Source organism: Loxodonta africana, chromosome 4, assembly GCF_030014295.1.
Source record: "Loxodonta africana isolate mLoxAfr1 chromosome 4, mLoxAfr1.hap2, whole genome shotgun sequence".
Lineage (NCBI taxonomy): Eukaryota > Metazoa > Chordata > Mammalia > Proboscidea > Elephantidae > Loxodonta > Loxodonta africana.
In genome coordinates this window covers 94,486,025-94,501,688 of record NC_087345.1, presented here as the reverse complement: position 1 = coordinate 94,501,688, position 15,664 = coordinate 94,486,025, and the positions used below count along the sequence as shown (strand labels likewise).

The 15,664-nt window shown below is 38.5% G+C and overlaps 2 protein-coding genes across 4 annotated transcripts in view; one reads left to right on the top strand and one right to left on the bottom strand.

Annotated features, from left to right (window-relative positions):
• SENP1 (SUMO specific peptidase 1) overlaps positions 1-14,117 on the bottom strand; it is a 65,073-nt gene extending 50,956 nt beyond the window's left edge. Inside the window, exons 1-6 of one of the 3 annotated variants that reach the window (XM_064284321.1) lie at positions 13,824-14,117; positions 10,041-10,087; positions 8,289-8,416; positions 6,948-7,032; positions 6,055-6,096; positions 1,297-1,456 (exon numbers count right to left, since the gene is read on the bottom strand). In XM_064284321.1, the coding sequence (XP_064140391.1) occupies positions 1,297-1,456; positions 6,055-6,096; positions 6,948-7,032; positions 8,289-8,416; positions 10,041-10,044 (419 nt within the window). In that variant the 5' untranslated portion in view covers positions 10,045-10,087; positions 13,824-14,117. Of the gene's footprint in view, positions 1-1,296; positions 1,457-6,054; positions 6,097-6,947; positions 7,033-8,288; positions 8,417-10,040; positions 10,088-11,357; positions 13,670-13,823 lie in introns of those variants that run through there. The other 2 variants (XM_064284322.1, XM_010596163.3) reach the window with 2 other exon arrangements.
• Positions 14,118-14,509: 392 nt separating this feature from the next.
• The window catches only part of PFKM (phosphofructokinase, muscle), a 57,545-nt gene continuing 56,390 nt past the window's right edge, over positions 14,510-15,664 (top strand). The window contains exon 1 of the mRNA XM_023555730.2: positions 14,510-15,188. Within this exon, the coding sequence (XP_023411498.1) occupies positions 15,107-15,188 (82 nt within the window). The 5' untranslated portion in view covers positions 14,510-15,106. The remainder of the gene's footprint in view (positions 15,189-15,664) is intronic.

Below are 15,664 nucleotides of genomic sequence, written 5' to 3'. Positions count from 1 at the left end.
GCAGTATGTTTCCATAATGATTACAGCTTTGGAAACCCTATGAGGCAGTCCTACGATGTCCTAGAGGGCCACTGTGAGTCGGAATTCACTCAACAGCAACAGTTCCCATATTCCTTAGATCTGTGAGCCCCTCTTCTAAGGAGCCACATAGGTATGGAGTATGACAGTATGATTATCAGACTTCTTCAGAAAGCCTGGGTTTCAGGAGTTCTAAACGTACACATGCACTTTCTGTCTTCTACGCCCTACATCCGCCTACTCTCAAGTCCTTTTGGAGATAATTACTTCTAGGTTAAATATGCAAAGATGAATAAAGCTGAAGCCTCTCAAGTTGTAAACTGAATTTCAAAATTTCCTGAAAGACCAGCAGAGGGCTCCCATCATGCAATAAAAACAGACAAAAGGTTTATTAGGTTGCAGCACAGCTACTTCTCCTGACCTCCTCTGAAGGAGAATTTTGTTTTTGTTTATTTCTTTATACTATTTGTGCGCTAACTAATGGGGAAAATTCTTTTTTGTGAAATCAAAAAGCCAGCCTTGTCTCTAGGCTATATTAAGTTTTCTCTGTGTGTTCTATTTCATCTATCAATATTCAGCAATGTAAGTTTGAGGTACTTACTGAACAAATAATTTTTCTTCTTTTTTGCTGAGAACTCAGAATAGAGATACACAGCTGACCAAGTTGATTACAATGGACAATATACAAAAACAACTTTTTAAACCAGTACATGTGGTGCATATCCAAATGAAATCAGACTAAGTCTAAAGAAAATCAACAAGCACATATGCTCTCCTGCCTTGACTCTTCAAATCCTCGTGGTTTCTGTGTGGGCTGGAGTGGGGAAAGGAGCAAGGATGCAGAATTTCAGGGACAGGCTCTTCTGTTAGGATGGGTGGAAGCAGCAAGGAAAAGATGACAAGGGCAGTATAATTTGTGAGGTAAATATATAAGGGAGTCTCTGTTCATTTGAGAGCCTCTGAAAGTGGTGGTTTCTTTGTTATTTAAGTTGTGGAGGCTGACCTGGACTTTTGCCTTAAAATTCATAATAGCCTTATTAATCCTGAAAGGTCATAGCCACCAAGATGCCCCTTAAAACTCTCCCTTCTAATAAGATTTGGCTATCATCAAAATTCAGCACCAAATAATCTGTTAAAATTTAAATGGATTTGTCCATATTTCTATGGTTTAAAGTCCAAAAATTGTGTTCCTCTTTTAAAATGCTAATGTAATAACTATCTAATAGTCATTTTCTCTTATATCTGAGGAAGGGTTTATGAAGCACACAGATAACCTACCTTGAGGTCTTTCGGGTTTCGACAAAAAGACTCCGGCTATTTCTTGATTTTTGTAAAGTTGAACCTGATGCTGGAGTGGAATTCCTCCACTGGCCATTTGCACTCTGGCCAAAGGTTCTTAAGTCGCCTGAGCCAAGAAAACTATCCGAAGAAGGGTTGTCTAAAAGAATAAAAGCTTGAATAAATTAAACAAATACCTACAGCTGGTGCCTCATATGACTGCAACCACGTCCAACATTGTATTCCAAAGTTATGTGGCATATCACCATGTCTCTCATGGAAGAAAGATCCCAGTCTCAACTGCCAGTAAAGTGTGCAGTAAGGGAACTTCTACAAACTATAATTGATTCAGCCATACTAACCTGAAAATTGATGAAGGAGCTGAATCCTGCCACAGCCATGTGCCTTATCTGCATCAATGTGACTCCGTGGTGTCCACCAAAAGTCAACATTTTACCCCAACTATATCTTGCAAGCACTCCCAGGCCTGGGCCTGAAAGAAGGTAGGCCAGACCAGTAAGAAACCAGGTGGAGGGCCAAGGAGAATTTAATTCAAATGAACAACAGTTATTGCTTAATAAGCAGCTGGTGTCACTTGTTGTTGTTGTTTTTAGATACCATATTCATGACTCAGGGGCTCTCTTTAAGAGCAAAGATAACCTAATTGCTGCTTATTCTGGTCGGCTTAAGGCAGGAATGACCCATCATATGCATCTGGTTCTGGTACGATAATCTTTAGTCACTTAATGCTACAGTTATCAGATGTATCAATATTCTGATGCTTGTTATTGTAATCAGACTAAGGATTATTATTTGAATCTTCTGAAGTAATGATTTACAAACTTAGGTGACAAAAGTCCCTTGAAGTTTCAGCTAGGAGTGGTAAAAAATTTCATATATTCTCCTCTCCCCATTAGCAGTATCAGGCAATTTAAAATAGCTCCTTCAAAATAGCTTCAGACATTAGGCTATGGAACTATGAGGAGCTCCCAAGGAAAAACAGGAATAATTCTCTACTTTCTGAACCTTTAATGCTGACATCATTTTGAAAATCTTCTTTCAAAGCATATTACCATAAAAGTTTGCCCAACAGTGTGTATTTGTTATTTAAAGATTTAATGTATCTTTTGATACTCAATCCAAAAACTAAGGTGGCCTACAAAAATATGTTTTGTATTATGTTTTTCCAGTGGGTCAACATATCGGGATTTAGGGAATATAAGCGAAAAAAATAAGGAATCAGAGACGATGTATCAGTTGATCACCAGCTGATGAACCTGTTCTAATGATTAAATCAAATTTACTTTCAAAATGAATTATAACTTTTTTTGTTTGTAATCAGTACGTACGTTGAGCATCTATTATTATTATTTTAAGGGTAGAGATAACAGGTTAATAAAAATGAGTCTCACTAAAGGACCAGAAAATTATTTTCTTTAAATGCAAGGTAATGACAGTACAAATCTTTGTCTCACAGTTTTTGGCTAAAATTTGATTAAGGAATTATGTAACTAGAGATGTCTATTTGAGGAATAAATCTGTCAAGAAATCCCATTTACCCTGGCAGGTATGAAATTTGAGACCGACACGCCAGAATAACCTCAATGGTGTATGACAAAGACTTCAGCTTTAAAATGCAAGGAAAAAGCACAAGATTAGTTAGCTTAAGCAGAATAAGCTAGTTTCATCTCCACTCAGTGAAATCACTGAATAGTCTTATATTGCTGATGTGATCAAGCTAAGCTACAGAGGAATCAACAGTGGGCTGCAGATACTCTGCTTTAGAGAAGGTTTAACCTGGAATTCTGTCATCACGAAGAAATGAGAATTATAAATGCCACAAATAAGATTACTTATTATGTGCACACACACACAAAACTAGAAGGAAATACACCAAAAATTTAATCATACTTGTGTTCCAATGATACAATGATGGGTATTTGTCCACTTTTATCTACACACTTCCTATAGGAAGCAGGCAATACTTTTATGGGCATAATAAAATAAACTTTACATTAAAAAAGAAAAGCATGTCAGGCAGTCACTTATGATGAAAGTAAACATCAGTTGCTCTTGTTAACTTTAGGATTTATTTAGTCACTATAACAGCAGGATGTTTTAAATCGTCTTACCTACTAAATGCCAAAGTGGCAGCTTAATTTAACATATTTTCCAAAGATATAGCATTGCTAATGTTCCAAGTATAAACGAAATCATTTATTTTCATCTTTATCTACTTTTCTGTTTAATATTAAGAAAAAAAATTTTTTAATTTTGTTTTCATTGTGCCCTTGACGTCTGAAAGCCTGACCATCATTAAGTTAGTAAGGTTAAAATGTTGCATTTTCTCTGCTTTTTAAAATTTTTATTGTGCTTTAAGTGAAAGTTTACAAATCAAGTCAGTCTCTCATACAAAAATTTATATACACCTTGCTATTTACTCCTGGTTGCTCTCCCCCTAATTAGACAACACAGTCCTTCCCTCCACACTCTATTTTTGTGTCCATTCGGCCTCTGCTCTATCATCTCCCCTCCAGACATCGTTGCTTTTTAAAGACTTAAAAAAAAAAATTGCACTTTTAATAGTCTAGTCTTGGGTGGAAGGAAAAGCAGATTTTTAAAAACCTAGATCTGGAGAGGCAGATCCAGTAAAGCAGTATATAGGGAAGCTCCAGACCTTGAGCCTAAGGTTCGGGGCTTTCCTGTGCTTGTTTCCATTTTGGTGGAGGAAAGGATAGCGGGGTGAGAGGGGAAACAAATACCAATACAGTCAGGACTAGGAGACCAAAGCAGGTAAACTGCGGACCTACATTTAGCCCAATCAACAGGTGAGGCACAAGGTGACTGCCCACAGAAATCACTGTGAGGATTAGAAAAGAACATATCCAAAGGAGATAGCAGAGACAAAATTCTGCAGGACTTGCAATGAATTGAAATGGATTCAGCAAAGGAAAAAAGGTTTTAAAAAGTACAGTGTAATGAATGTCACAAATTATACATGCAGAAATTACTGAAATGGTATATCTTCTGCTATATATGTTTTTGCCAAAAAAAAAAAAAAATTAAATAAAAAAAAATACATGTAAAAAGAAAGATCTTTAACTGTGATTGAGGTGAGCCTTTACAGAGCAAATTAGTTTCTCATTCAACAGTTATTACACCAATTGTTTTGTGACACTGGTTAAAAAATAAGATCTTAATTAAAGAATTTATCATAAGAAAAAAATATACAGATCCTTGGCATTTGCAGATTTAAAGTTTCAACTGTTAGGGAGCAACACTGATCAGGCTTACCTGATCAGGGACTAGGGGAAATTCGGCAGAGGCACAAATCTCAAGCCTCTGCTAATAGACAGACAAGCATCCCCATTTCAATATGACTTTATTTACTGCAGTTCCTCTCTATCATCATTGTGTATACAGTCATTATTACATGTTTTTTTCCTAAGAAATGGCCTTCAAGTAAGAGATAAAACTTTAAAGTTTTTGATATGGCAATCAACTGTGGTATGAGGATAAATACAGGAAAAATGTAACTCTCGAGATTCATGTTATTGAGTAAAATGCCAAGAATCTGGTCAAATATTGCCATATTCAAGAATATGAAGATTTGATATGATCTCATATATCCTTTGTGAATATCAAGGGTCTACTGAAATTCAAAAGAAAAAAACTATATATATAAATGCTTTTGACTCATATTATTTATAATAGCTGAAAATAGTGGCAGGGTGGGAGGGCATCTAAACCAGAGGGAGAACAGTGAAGCAAATAAAGGCACAGGCCCACTATTCCAAATCAGAGACCCCTGGGTACAGCTGTGTTTCTGAATGAAAAATAGTCAGGAATTTTAGAGAGATAACCTGGTACACTACGTAACACTTCCTAGTGTGGAGCAGCACCCCTGTAATCAAACATATTGATGTATCTGCCGTGAGATGTATAAATATTCACATTTAGAGAGATAAATAAAGATGAAAAATAAACAGCTTCATAAACAGTTCATGTAGGTTTTGCCAAGAAATGAATTCAGGTTAGATTAGGTTTTAATGCCAAATGAGATGAAAAAAAAATTTCTGTTCTCAGAGTTTTAGGAATTTTGAAATTGCATATACGAGATTGTCGGTGTACATTTAAATTCCATGGATTATTAGACATAAACAGAAAATGATAAATATAAAGGAAGACCAGGTGAACAGATTGGAAAGTAAAAACAAAAATATTGACCTAAAAAAGATATATGTACTGAATGATATCATATGTACCATGTAGGTACACACAGATGAAAAGTGGAAGAGGCCCCAGGAGTTGAGTAAAATAAGAGCTGATTTATAGTAAAGGGATTTTGAGTGTAATTTTCTATGTAATTGTTTATTATTAAGCAACCATTTTAAACTAAAAGCACAGGTTCTATCCAATGGTAAATCAGTATATGAAATTACAAGCAAACGCAGACTGAGTTCAAATGGAAATATTACTGACCTGATCCCATTAACCACTCAGGTGCCCTTCCTCTAGGACTAATAATGAGCTATCAAACCATATTTCAGGCTCCCTGGTCATCAGAAAAGTCTTTTAATAATAATGGTAGTTACTCTCTGAGAAGATTAACTGATTTTTCTATACAAATTATGCACATACTATATGGAGACCACTGCCTACCCCAGGATAGGAAATTCAGTGCCCAGGGGAGATGAAATACCATCCACTTAAATGACATTTAAATATAATATAAATCTAAAAGAGTATCATACTAACGTCTTTTTAGGGGAGGAGATCTCATCTTGCTGACAAAGAATCCTGAGGAAGCCAAATAACAACAATAATTATTATTTGCATTTCATATTTATCATCTCAATTTATCTTTGTAAACATCCCAGTGAGGAAGGTTCAATACTATTACTAGTACTCTCATTGCATGAGGAGATTGAGGCATGAGGAGGGACAAGATACAGGAAGGCCACTGATTCTTCAAAGTACACAAATGTCTGTAATTTTCCTGAGTCACATTGCCAGGAGACTAATCAACAAAACTCTTTGTTTCCCAAGATAGAGGCAGAAGATCACTGGGGGTTCAAAGTTTAGGAGGGGGCAGATGATAAGTCAGGTAGGCCAGAGGATAATAGGAATAGCCTATAGAATGCTGACTTTCTGTCATCATGGATCACGAGTTGAATAGGCAAGCCCTTGAATACGCAAGCATGGCTGTGGCAGGTGCTAGTTAGAAACATTTGGTTAACATTTCCTGTCCTGATGGAGTGACGGGCTTTGGTAGAAATAAATTTTCAGGTTTCATAGTTTCAAGCAGAACAGAAACAGGCAAACTCTGTGCTTTAAATCAATGCAAAACAGTACACTTTACATCACAATAAAAAAAAAAAAGTATGGCTTTTTACAATGGCTTTTGACTAGTAGGAACACCGCTTGCTAAATTATTTGAAAAAATTTAATATTTAGTTGAGACGAGATCAGCAAAATTTTATAGCAACCACACACATACATACAAACAACTTATTGAAATGATGTTTTAGTGAAGAAAAAACCATTTTGCTTTTGACACTGCTTTCACTTTTAGAGATGATAAAGACAAACAATTTGCTAGGAAGAGATCAGAAAGGTATAGTGCCTTGACTCCAAGCCATGTGTCGTACCTGAGTAATAATTTGCATTATAAGCTGTACTTCTCGTGGAACACGTAAAAGATCGGTCCAAATTTCCTTGTCTGGAAGGTAAAATCTAAACAAAACAGAATATCTTTTCTTAAATCATATTTTCGGCAATAAAATAGAAAAAAAAAAGTATCACTAAACAAAATTATGATATATTTCAGAACTCAATGTAATAGTGTAAACTATGTACTACTAAACCCACCCACTACTACTAAGAAAGGAAAATACAAAACAATCTGATGAAATGATTCGGAATTCAAGGGGGAAAATATATGTTATATGATGTAATTTATGGACTGCTCCTTAGAAGGTAAATATGTATTTGGTATATCCTGTTCTGAAAGCCAGATGTGACAGATAACAGAGGCTGAGAAAATCAACCTGGTTTACTTTTGATAAATTCAGAGAGAGTTCTTAACTGCAAGTGGTGCTGTAATCCTAGTACAAATCTGGAAATGTGGCTACATATTATTATCAAAATGATTAAGGGATATTGGTACTACAGGTATTTAATGCCTAGAGGCCAAGGATACTAAATATCTTGCTATGCCTGAGGCAGAGTCACACAACAAAGAATTACTAATGACTTTCCTACCGAGAATGACTGCTTTGTAACAGGACTTCTCAAATTTTAAAGCCATATAAATCAGCTAGCGATACTGTTAATATACAGATTCTAATTCAGAAGCCTGAGATTTTACATTTCTAACAAGCTACCAGGTGATGAGAATGCTGCTGATCCTTGACCAGACTTTGAAAAACTAGGCTTTCTAGCAAAAGGAAATCTTAGAACTGCTGTATATTCATGCATTTTGCTTCCATTTGGTACCCAGCAATTTTAAGTCACTACTTTAAAAGAAAGGAGCCCTGGTGGCACAATAGTTAAGCACTCAGCTGCTAACTGAAAGGTCAGCAGTTCAAACCCACCAGTGGCTCCACGGGATAAAAGACCTTGCAATCTGCTCCTGTAAAGCATTACAGCCTAGGAAACCCTATGGGGGCACTTCTACTCTATCGCTTGGAGTCGCAATGAGTCAGAATTGACTCGATGGCCCACAACAACAGCAACAACTTTAAAAGAACACTCACCTGTGTATTGGTAATTGTAGTATTCAGAGAAACAATGAAGAGTTTTCTAGAAGGTATGGTTCTCAAAGAACTCATACTTAGCCTGGCTCTTGTCTTTAATATATTCCACAGAATTCCAAACACTAAAACTCTTGATTCTAAAAAGCATATACTGTAGAGCTGGCATTTAAACTACATGAAACTTAAGATAAGTCACAGAAATCAATTAATTAAGGGAAGAAAATGAGTCCTAACCTGATGGTCAGAAAGTGAAAGCTGGTCCTCTGCTAAACCTGTCTGTGGCAGATGAGCTTTGAATATGGAGTTGTGGTTCACTAAAGTTACTTCTCCAGCATCCATCCTCATCCTATCAGCAATATCATCTGGGGAAAGAACACAGATTATTTCAAGTCACATAATTTTTCTATTAACTTTTTTACTATGAATCAATCCTTTTGCCTAATATGATTCCCAAAGAACAACTCTACAATGAAATAAAACCCCTCCTTCATAACTAACCACTGGCAAGAAGTGTCATTGTCAAAAAAGGTCCATGTGCAGTAACTGGCTCATTTGGGATTTGAGATCAGTGACCAAACACCTCAAAACTTGTACCAGTATTAAAACAGCTTAATTCGAAGTTTTAAAAATAATGGAATTTCCCTGAAAGAAGTTTTAAAATGCCTTAACTGCGGAAAAATTTTAAGTATAAAAAAATCAGGGAAAAAAATGTCATCATTCAGAAACAAATGCTGTTAATATTGGTTTATTTCCTCCGTTTTAACTCAAAGAGGTGTTTTAAAAATTAATTCACTTGAAGATTTCTTTTATGTAAAAAGCATAATTTAGTCATATAGTTCTTAACAGACTAACTAGCTCAATCACTGTAATATTATGGCAGAGTATTACTTTATAACCATGTTTGAGACATTTGTTACAATAAAAGAGCTAGGGTAAGAAAAAATGAGAGTTACAGGAACTTGGTGACTTACACTGATAGTAGCAATGACTGAAAATGCAAATAACCAGGAAAGAAGGGGAGACAGTAGACTAAACAAAAGAAAAGAAAAGAAACTAGAGAGAAAGCTAATACGAATTAAAAATTTTAATTAAAAGATGAATATGGGATGTTAGGAGATCTAATTGTACAGATTTTTCCACCTTTTCCCACATTCGCTACTAATCCTGATCTTATATTGATCCCCTTTAAGACACAAAGTACTATGAATGAAACAGTGGGAAATATTCCAAGCACAAATATTCTCAATTCTGCTAGCTAAATAGAATTAAAAATGTATATTAATCAAATTACTTATCATACAGAAGGCAGTAGAAGGACTCTGGAACCAGACTGCCTGGGTTGATATCCCATCTCTACCAGTTGTAGTTCTATGACCCTAGACAAGTTTTTTAACTTCTGTGTCTCGGTTTCCTTGTTAATAAAATAATGGTAGTAATAGTACCTATCTTGTAAATACTTTAGATACCCTGTGGGGTGGTTGTAAGAACTAAATGAGTTAACATATTTTAAGTGCTTAGAACAGGGCCTGACACATAGTAAGCATTTGTTAGTGTGCATCGGTAATTTCCTTTTTAAATACAATGAATGAAAAAATGCTTCTAAACAACTAAACAATGTCCCAACCAAAAGAAAATTATGTTGGCATATAAAACCACCAAAAACAAACCCATGGCCATTGAGTCAATTCCAACTCATAGCGACCCTATAGGGCAGGGTAGAACTTCCCCATAGAGTTTCCAAGAAGCGCTTGGTGGATTCAAACTGCCAACCTTTTGGTTAGCAGCTGTAGCGCTTAACCACTACACTACCACTATTTCCATGTTGGCATATAGTTTTAGGTAATTGGAATTAAGATCTCCCTTAAAAGTATTATTAGGCACAAAGATGCAAATATTGAAAACGTCAGGAAAACTCATTCCCCTACTCCAGCGTGACTAATCAGAGTAACTAACAGAATTGAATGACTATTTCATTGTTAGCCTTACCCATGTCAGGTCTTTTCACATCACTGACTATAGAAAAATACAAAGTCCTATAAAAGAAAACAGAAAACAGATATGTTACATACTGAAACATCTATTTCATATAATTATAAAACAGGAAGCCACTCAGTTGTCATATTTGTGTTCTTACTGGAGAATGGTGGTAAGGAGGGTTGACTTGATGGGAAAAGACTGAAAACCAAAACCAGCCTGAGGTAGTTCCAAACATTTCCACAACCTGTGCTACACTAAACAAGCAATTCCAGACTATCCACAGAGTCACAGAATATTAAAGGGAGAAGAAATTTTAGCGATCCAATTCTTGAAGATTATGTGATTTGCATAAGGTCATACAGATAGTAGTGACTGTGCTCTTTCTATTCCTTCATGCTAAACTATTTCATAAACAAGGGACAGACCTTGTGGTGGTCTTATTAAGAGTTCTCTTCCATTATGTCTTACTCAGTGACCAAATATAAAGCTACTAATATTCTGAGGACAATCAAGGAATACTGTGCGGTTGTACTAAGTATTCTAACCCATCATCAAACGGCTACAAACCAAAGCCCCTGTGCCCATGTGAAATTACTTTCTCCTCTGATGCTTTCCCAGAAAACCAAAGTTAAAAGCCTAGCTGCTTAGAAATAGGTTAATGAACATATTCTTGGCAGATTTCCAAGACGAGGAAAACAGGGATGGTAATAGTCACACCTATATATATTCATAACCATATCTTCATATTTTGAAAAAGATTGAGCACCTAATCAACTACCCAGCAATACCAGGGTTTCAATCTTTTCAAGAGACTAGATGGTAACAGGCATTCTTTGTGAACAGTGCACACACAAAGGAAGGCTACTTGAGTTTTTATTGGCACAGCTACAGCCTAAGCAGAGTAATCATCTGATCATCTAGCCTTGCCAGGGAGGATTCCCAAAGAATTTAAGCCTTAGATTTAGGTCTCGAATATACTTCCAAATGCTCAGTTTCACAAAAGGCTTCTAACTGGAAAATTTCCAGGGTATTCTTTCTCTTTCTTTCTCTCTCTCTCTCTCTCCCTCCCTCCCTCTCTCTCTCTCTTTCTTTCTTTATAACAGAGTTCCCTGCGTCCCAGATCAAGGTAGAAAAAATCATATCAACAAATAAATTAACAGTGGCTTCTTCACATTTTACTCTTACAGGTCACTTCATAATTGTCATCACTGGCCTTTTTTGTTATAAGGATGCCAATGTAAAAGCCTACATTTTGCTGAAAGAGGGAAGCAAGCTAAAAATTCACAGAACTTTAGAGATTACATCCAGAGAGGTTAAGTGACTTGCCTGAAACCACACAGATGGGGTAAAGGGAGGACATGAATCCAGGTATCCTGACTCCCCGGCAAGTGTGCTTTTAACAAATATCACGCAGCTTCATACACACTGGCAAGATAAAAGTAATCCCTAAGTAACCCTGAGGAATCCATACTGATTTATATTAAAGCCCCACATGTACATTTTAATATAAGTATATCCAGCTTCTTCAGTGTACTTACGATACTCTTTTGTCAATTTGCAATTACATTGGGAGAGGGATTATTTTACCCCAAGATTCTCTATGAAAAGCTGGACCTGGAACCTTTGGTGCCACCAATGAAAATATTTTATAATCTTGTCAGTGTCTGAGAAATGAAGAATAAATAGTCCAAATTTAAAAGGTTCTACAATTTTTAGTCTACAATTTCAACTTTTCATGTTCTGTACCAAAAATGTATTTTGCAAGCATAAGAATTTTCTTTCCTTTTAAGAAAATTATTCTAATAATTCATTTTCTAGTACACAACTGTCATTTAATTTACTGAAAGAACATAAGCAGTTACAGGGATTCAAGTGAAGTCAAGTTAGGTAATAGGAACTCGTAAAAAAAAAAAAAAAAAGATGGCAGAGTCCTGATTGTAACAGAATGTAACAAGTATGGTAAAACATTTATAAGCTTACATACATGCAAAGAGGTGATTCTGAAAGAGAATGAAGTTACACAGTGAGGAAAATACATATTGAGGAGAAGCACTGTATAATTAGCTTTATCCAGGATCAAGATGTGGCTAGGACAATTTATGACATGAGAAGGGTGTGGAAATGATTCCATGACTCACCCTACCCTGAGTGCTGGAAAATAATTATGTATATGGCCCAGTTTCTACTATACCATCAAGTTATTTGTTTTTGTTTTTCATACTTTTAAATGTAATCTCTCCCAACTAGACGCTAACATCTTAAACGTAAGGGCTAAGAATTCAACTTCTTTCATGCCACAAACATTAACCGTGTGCCAACGATGTGCCAGGTGCTGAGGATATAAAGAGGTACCTGTTGCTGAGGAACTCACTGTCTTATGGGGGAAGCTACACCATAAACAGATACTTACAACAAGACAATAGAGTTGGTGCAACTGGTAGAAAGCAAGGGAATCCGGGGGAAAGAAAGGAAGGACTTCAAAAGCAGTAGTCAAGAGCTACATCACCTAGCCTGAAGTGGCAGAGCCTGTATCTGACCACTCCCTCCAGATTTAACTCATCAAATGGGTGACATCAAGACCTTCTTTACAATCAGGATAATTAACTGGAATCAGGTAAAAACAAATGAGGTTTCTCAAGATAAAAACAAATGAGGCTTCCTGAAAAGGACTGGAGGGAAAAAAGGGGAGGACTTCTCTAAACTGGAAACTTAAGAGATTATGGTTAAAGAGATGCTTAAAGTTGCACTGTACTTGCAATTTTGTAATTCAGTGTAACCTATATTTCAATGGAGTCCTTAACACAAACTATCTTTATGAAAAACAAAGATTGAGAAAATGATGAGATCTATTCCATCCAGAATACCCAACTGGAACAAAGACGCTAAGTCAAATAGTTGGTAGCCTATAAAATTTTTATATAAATGTTACAAGAATCACCACCCCAAATATCATAATAAAGAGTACCAAACGTTAACAAGGCTGACTTGAAAGTGATAAAGGGGCAAGTTATAGCCAACAAGATAGTGGAAATACTGCAGAGGCACCGATAAACAGAAATCACCAAGCTCAAGACAAGAGAAACTGGGCATCCATTCAGAGATCACTTTAGGGTACACCAAGAAAGAGACAGTTCGACGGAATTACCAGGAGGCGATGAGACAGGTAAGCAAACTGTGGCAGCTAAGGGGATTTTCATAAGCTGGACAGGAGAGTGGAGACGTCTCTTTCTGGTTGGTGGCACTAGCGATATCACATCTCAGGGAGATACCCTATAGTAAAGAGAGCTGAGAAATGTTTACGTGAGACGCAGAAGTAGCCGAGAAAGATCACTCAGGTCTCAAAGAAGGCGGAAGGCGAAGCAGGTGTGACAGGAAAGCTGCGCTTCCCGGCGAAAACGGCTCTTCCCTGAGAGAAACCCCTGCTCTGGCGGGAAAGCCCCGAAACCCCAGCCGGCCTTTTCCCCACCAGCAGGGTTGGGTGCCCAGATGGGGCCTGCGGCACCGGCGGCGGGTAGGGAAGGGCGGCGACTTCTCCGCGATCCAGGAGAAAAGGGCCCGAAGGAACGGCTTCAGGGAGCCTAACTAACGGCCACCCGCCGAACTGCGGCCGAGGGACAGCAGGGGGGGCGGGGGGTGGTCCTAGGGGGGCGGGGCAGAGAAAAAGGCGCCCGACCCACAGCGGTCCCCGCTTCTGCCCAACCCAACCTAGGCCAGTGGACCCGGTCCGGCACTGCCTCCTGGCCCAGGCTCCCTCCATCCTCACCCCTCCCCCAGCTTCCCGCCGCCACTCACCGAACCGGAACCGGCTGCTATGCGAAGGGGTTTCCGGTCGGGCGCGGAACGCAAAACCCGGGAACCGTCGCGAACCGGAAACGCCCCCACATCACCGGAACAGCAGCTGGGGTGGCTGCGGAGTAGGGCGCAGTGGGACGGGGCGGGTCAAAGAGCAGAGTTGAGGACCCACGGAACGCCTGGCGGTGTAGCGAGGGCCGAGAATCCCTGGGAGCACCAGAGGCTGTGGTCATACTTTCTCTCTTCCGAGGCTTTCAGTTTGAGCTTTATGCTACTTCTTGTTCTCGGAATACTGTTAGTGAGCCCCTCGTCCTTCGCATTTCTCTGTTCCCCGGGTCTCCGTACCCGCCGCCTTCTGGTTCCGCACGGAGATTTTTTGCTTACGCTTTGGTTTCCATGGCAGCTTTTCGGTGTGGCCCTAGATCTGCGAAAATCTGTGGCTTCCCCGACAGATGGGGACCTAAGAGCTAAATCGAATCTCAGACTATACTGTGCTTTGTTGAAAATCACAGAACATTAGTGCTTGTGGGGGTTACTGGAGATATTTTAACAGGCTCAGAGAAGTAAAGTCATGTCCCCAAAGTGCATGACAGATCTGAGACTAGGAAACAAGCTTCCTATCTTGCAGTTCCAACACTCCTCGCACAGCATCACGCTTAAATGACCATTTGGGGGTGGGGGTGGGGGTGAGGGATAGGGGGAGCAGCTTGGAGAGGGCTTAGGTTAGTGTCTGGGAACATGTAGAACCTTCCAGACGAGGTGTCAGGTAAGCTATAAGGCACCCACCAGAGATCTACTTTTCTGGGAAGAGATAGGAAAGAACCCAGTAGTCTATGACCTTTGAACGGCTAAAAGGCCTTGGGAAGAAATAACGTGTTTGTTCATCCAAACTGTTTACCAAATCACCTCAATTTGACAGGCCTCTGGACCCAGGACCTGTCTAGAAGTCTTGGAGATACGCTTCTGAGTAGTCACTCTAAACCCAGATGAAAGCCAGAGTTTGAGCTCAGACTTGAATAAGAGAGGCCCCTGGTGGCCCCCACACTTTTAAACACTTTCAGCAGCTAGGAAAAGAGGGTGCCTGATGAGTTCAGGGGCTCCTACCCTGTCAAATGTATAAAAGTAGATTATTTTTATCACCATATGCTGATACTTCTCTACAGTCAGGACTTTAGGCCTAGTAGTATTGGACATACCTGGTACATATCAGTTTTGTCCATCTTAATCATTCCACAGATCTGTTCATTTAGATTAAACTCTGTCTCTATTTCTAGGAGACAGCCATGCATAAAGAGGAATTTCATCTGAAATTTTTCATGCGTATGATTCAATCTCGCCGGTTAGTCAGAACTCCTCAGAGCACAGGTACTATTGCCTCCTGATCGTACCCCAGTGATAGGGAAAGGGTCCCCTTGCAGGAAGTCTCAACACAGCACTTGAAACTTACTAGTGTAAATACAGGTTTCAAGGGTCAATTAACCTTATTTATTCTATTCCCACTATTATATAAGATATTTGTCACTGAGTCATGTCTTTTTGTTGTACAAGTATCAGGTGAGATTTTGGCCTGATATGTGGAGTCAGGCCCTTAGGAAGATAGGGAAGGCTAGGGAGTTGAGGGGGAGCAGACATTATAGCCCACGAGCAGATAGTTGATTTCCTGCCCTTTATGAATTATTTCAACCTGTCTGAACTCCTCTGTGGGAGTCCTTGTTGCCATTGTGATTAACGCTGTAAAGTCTGTAAGATAAATCAAGCTTCAAAGAAAAATGGCCTTCTCTTTTATCCCAGTCTCAAAGTATCTTGTGTGTGTCCTGCATTTTCTCCATTTATATTGTGGA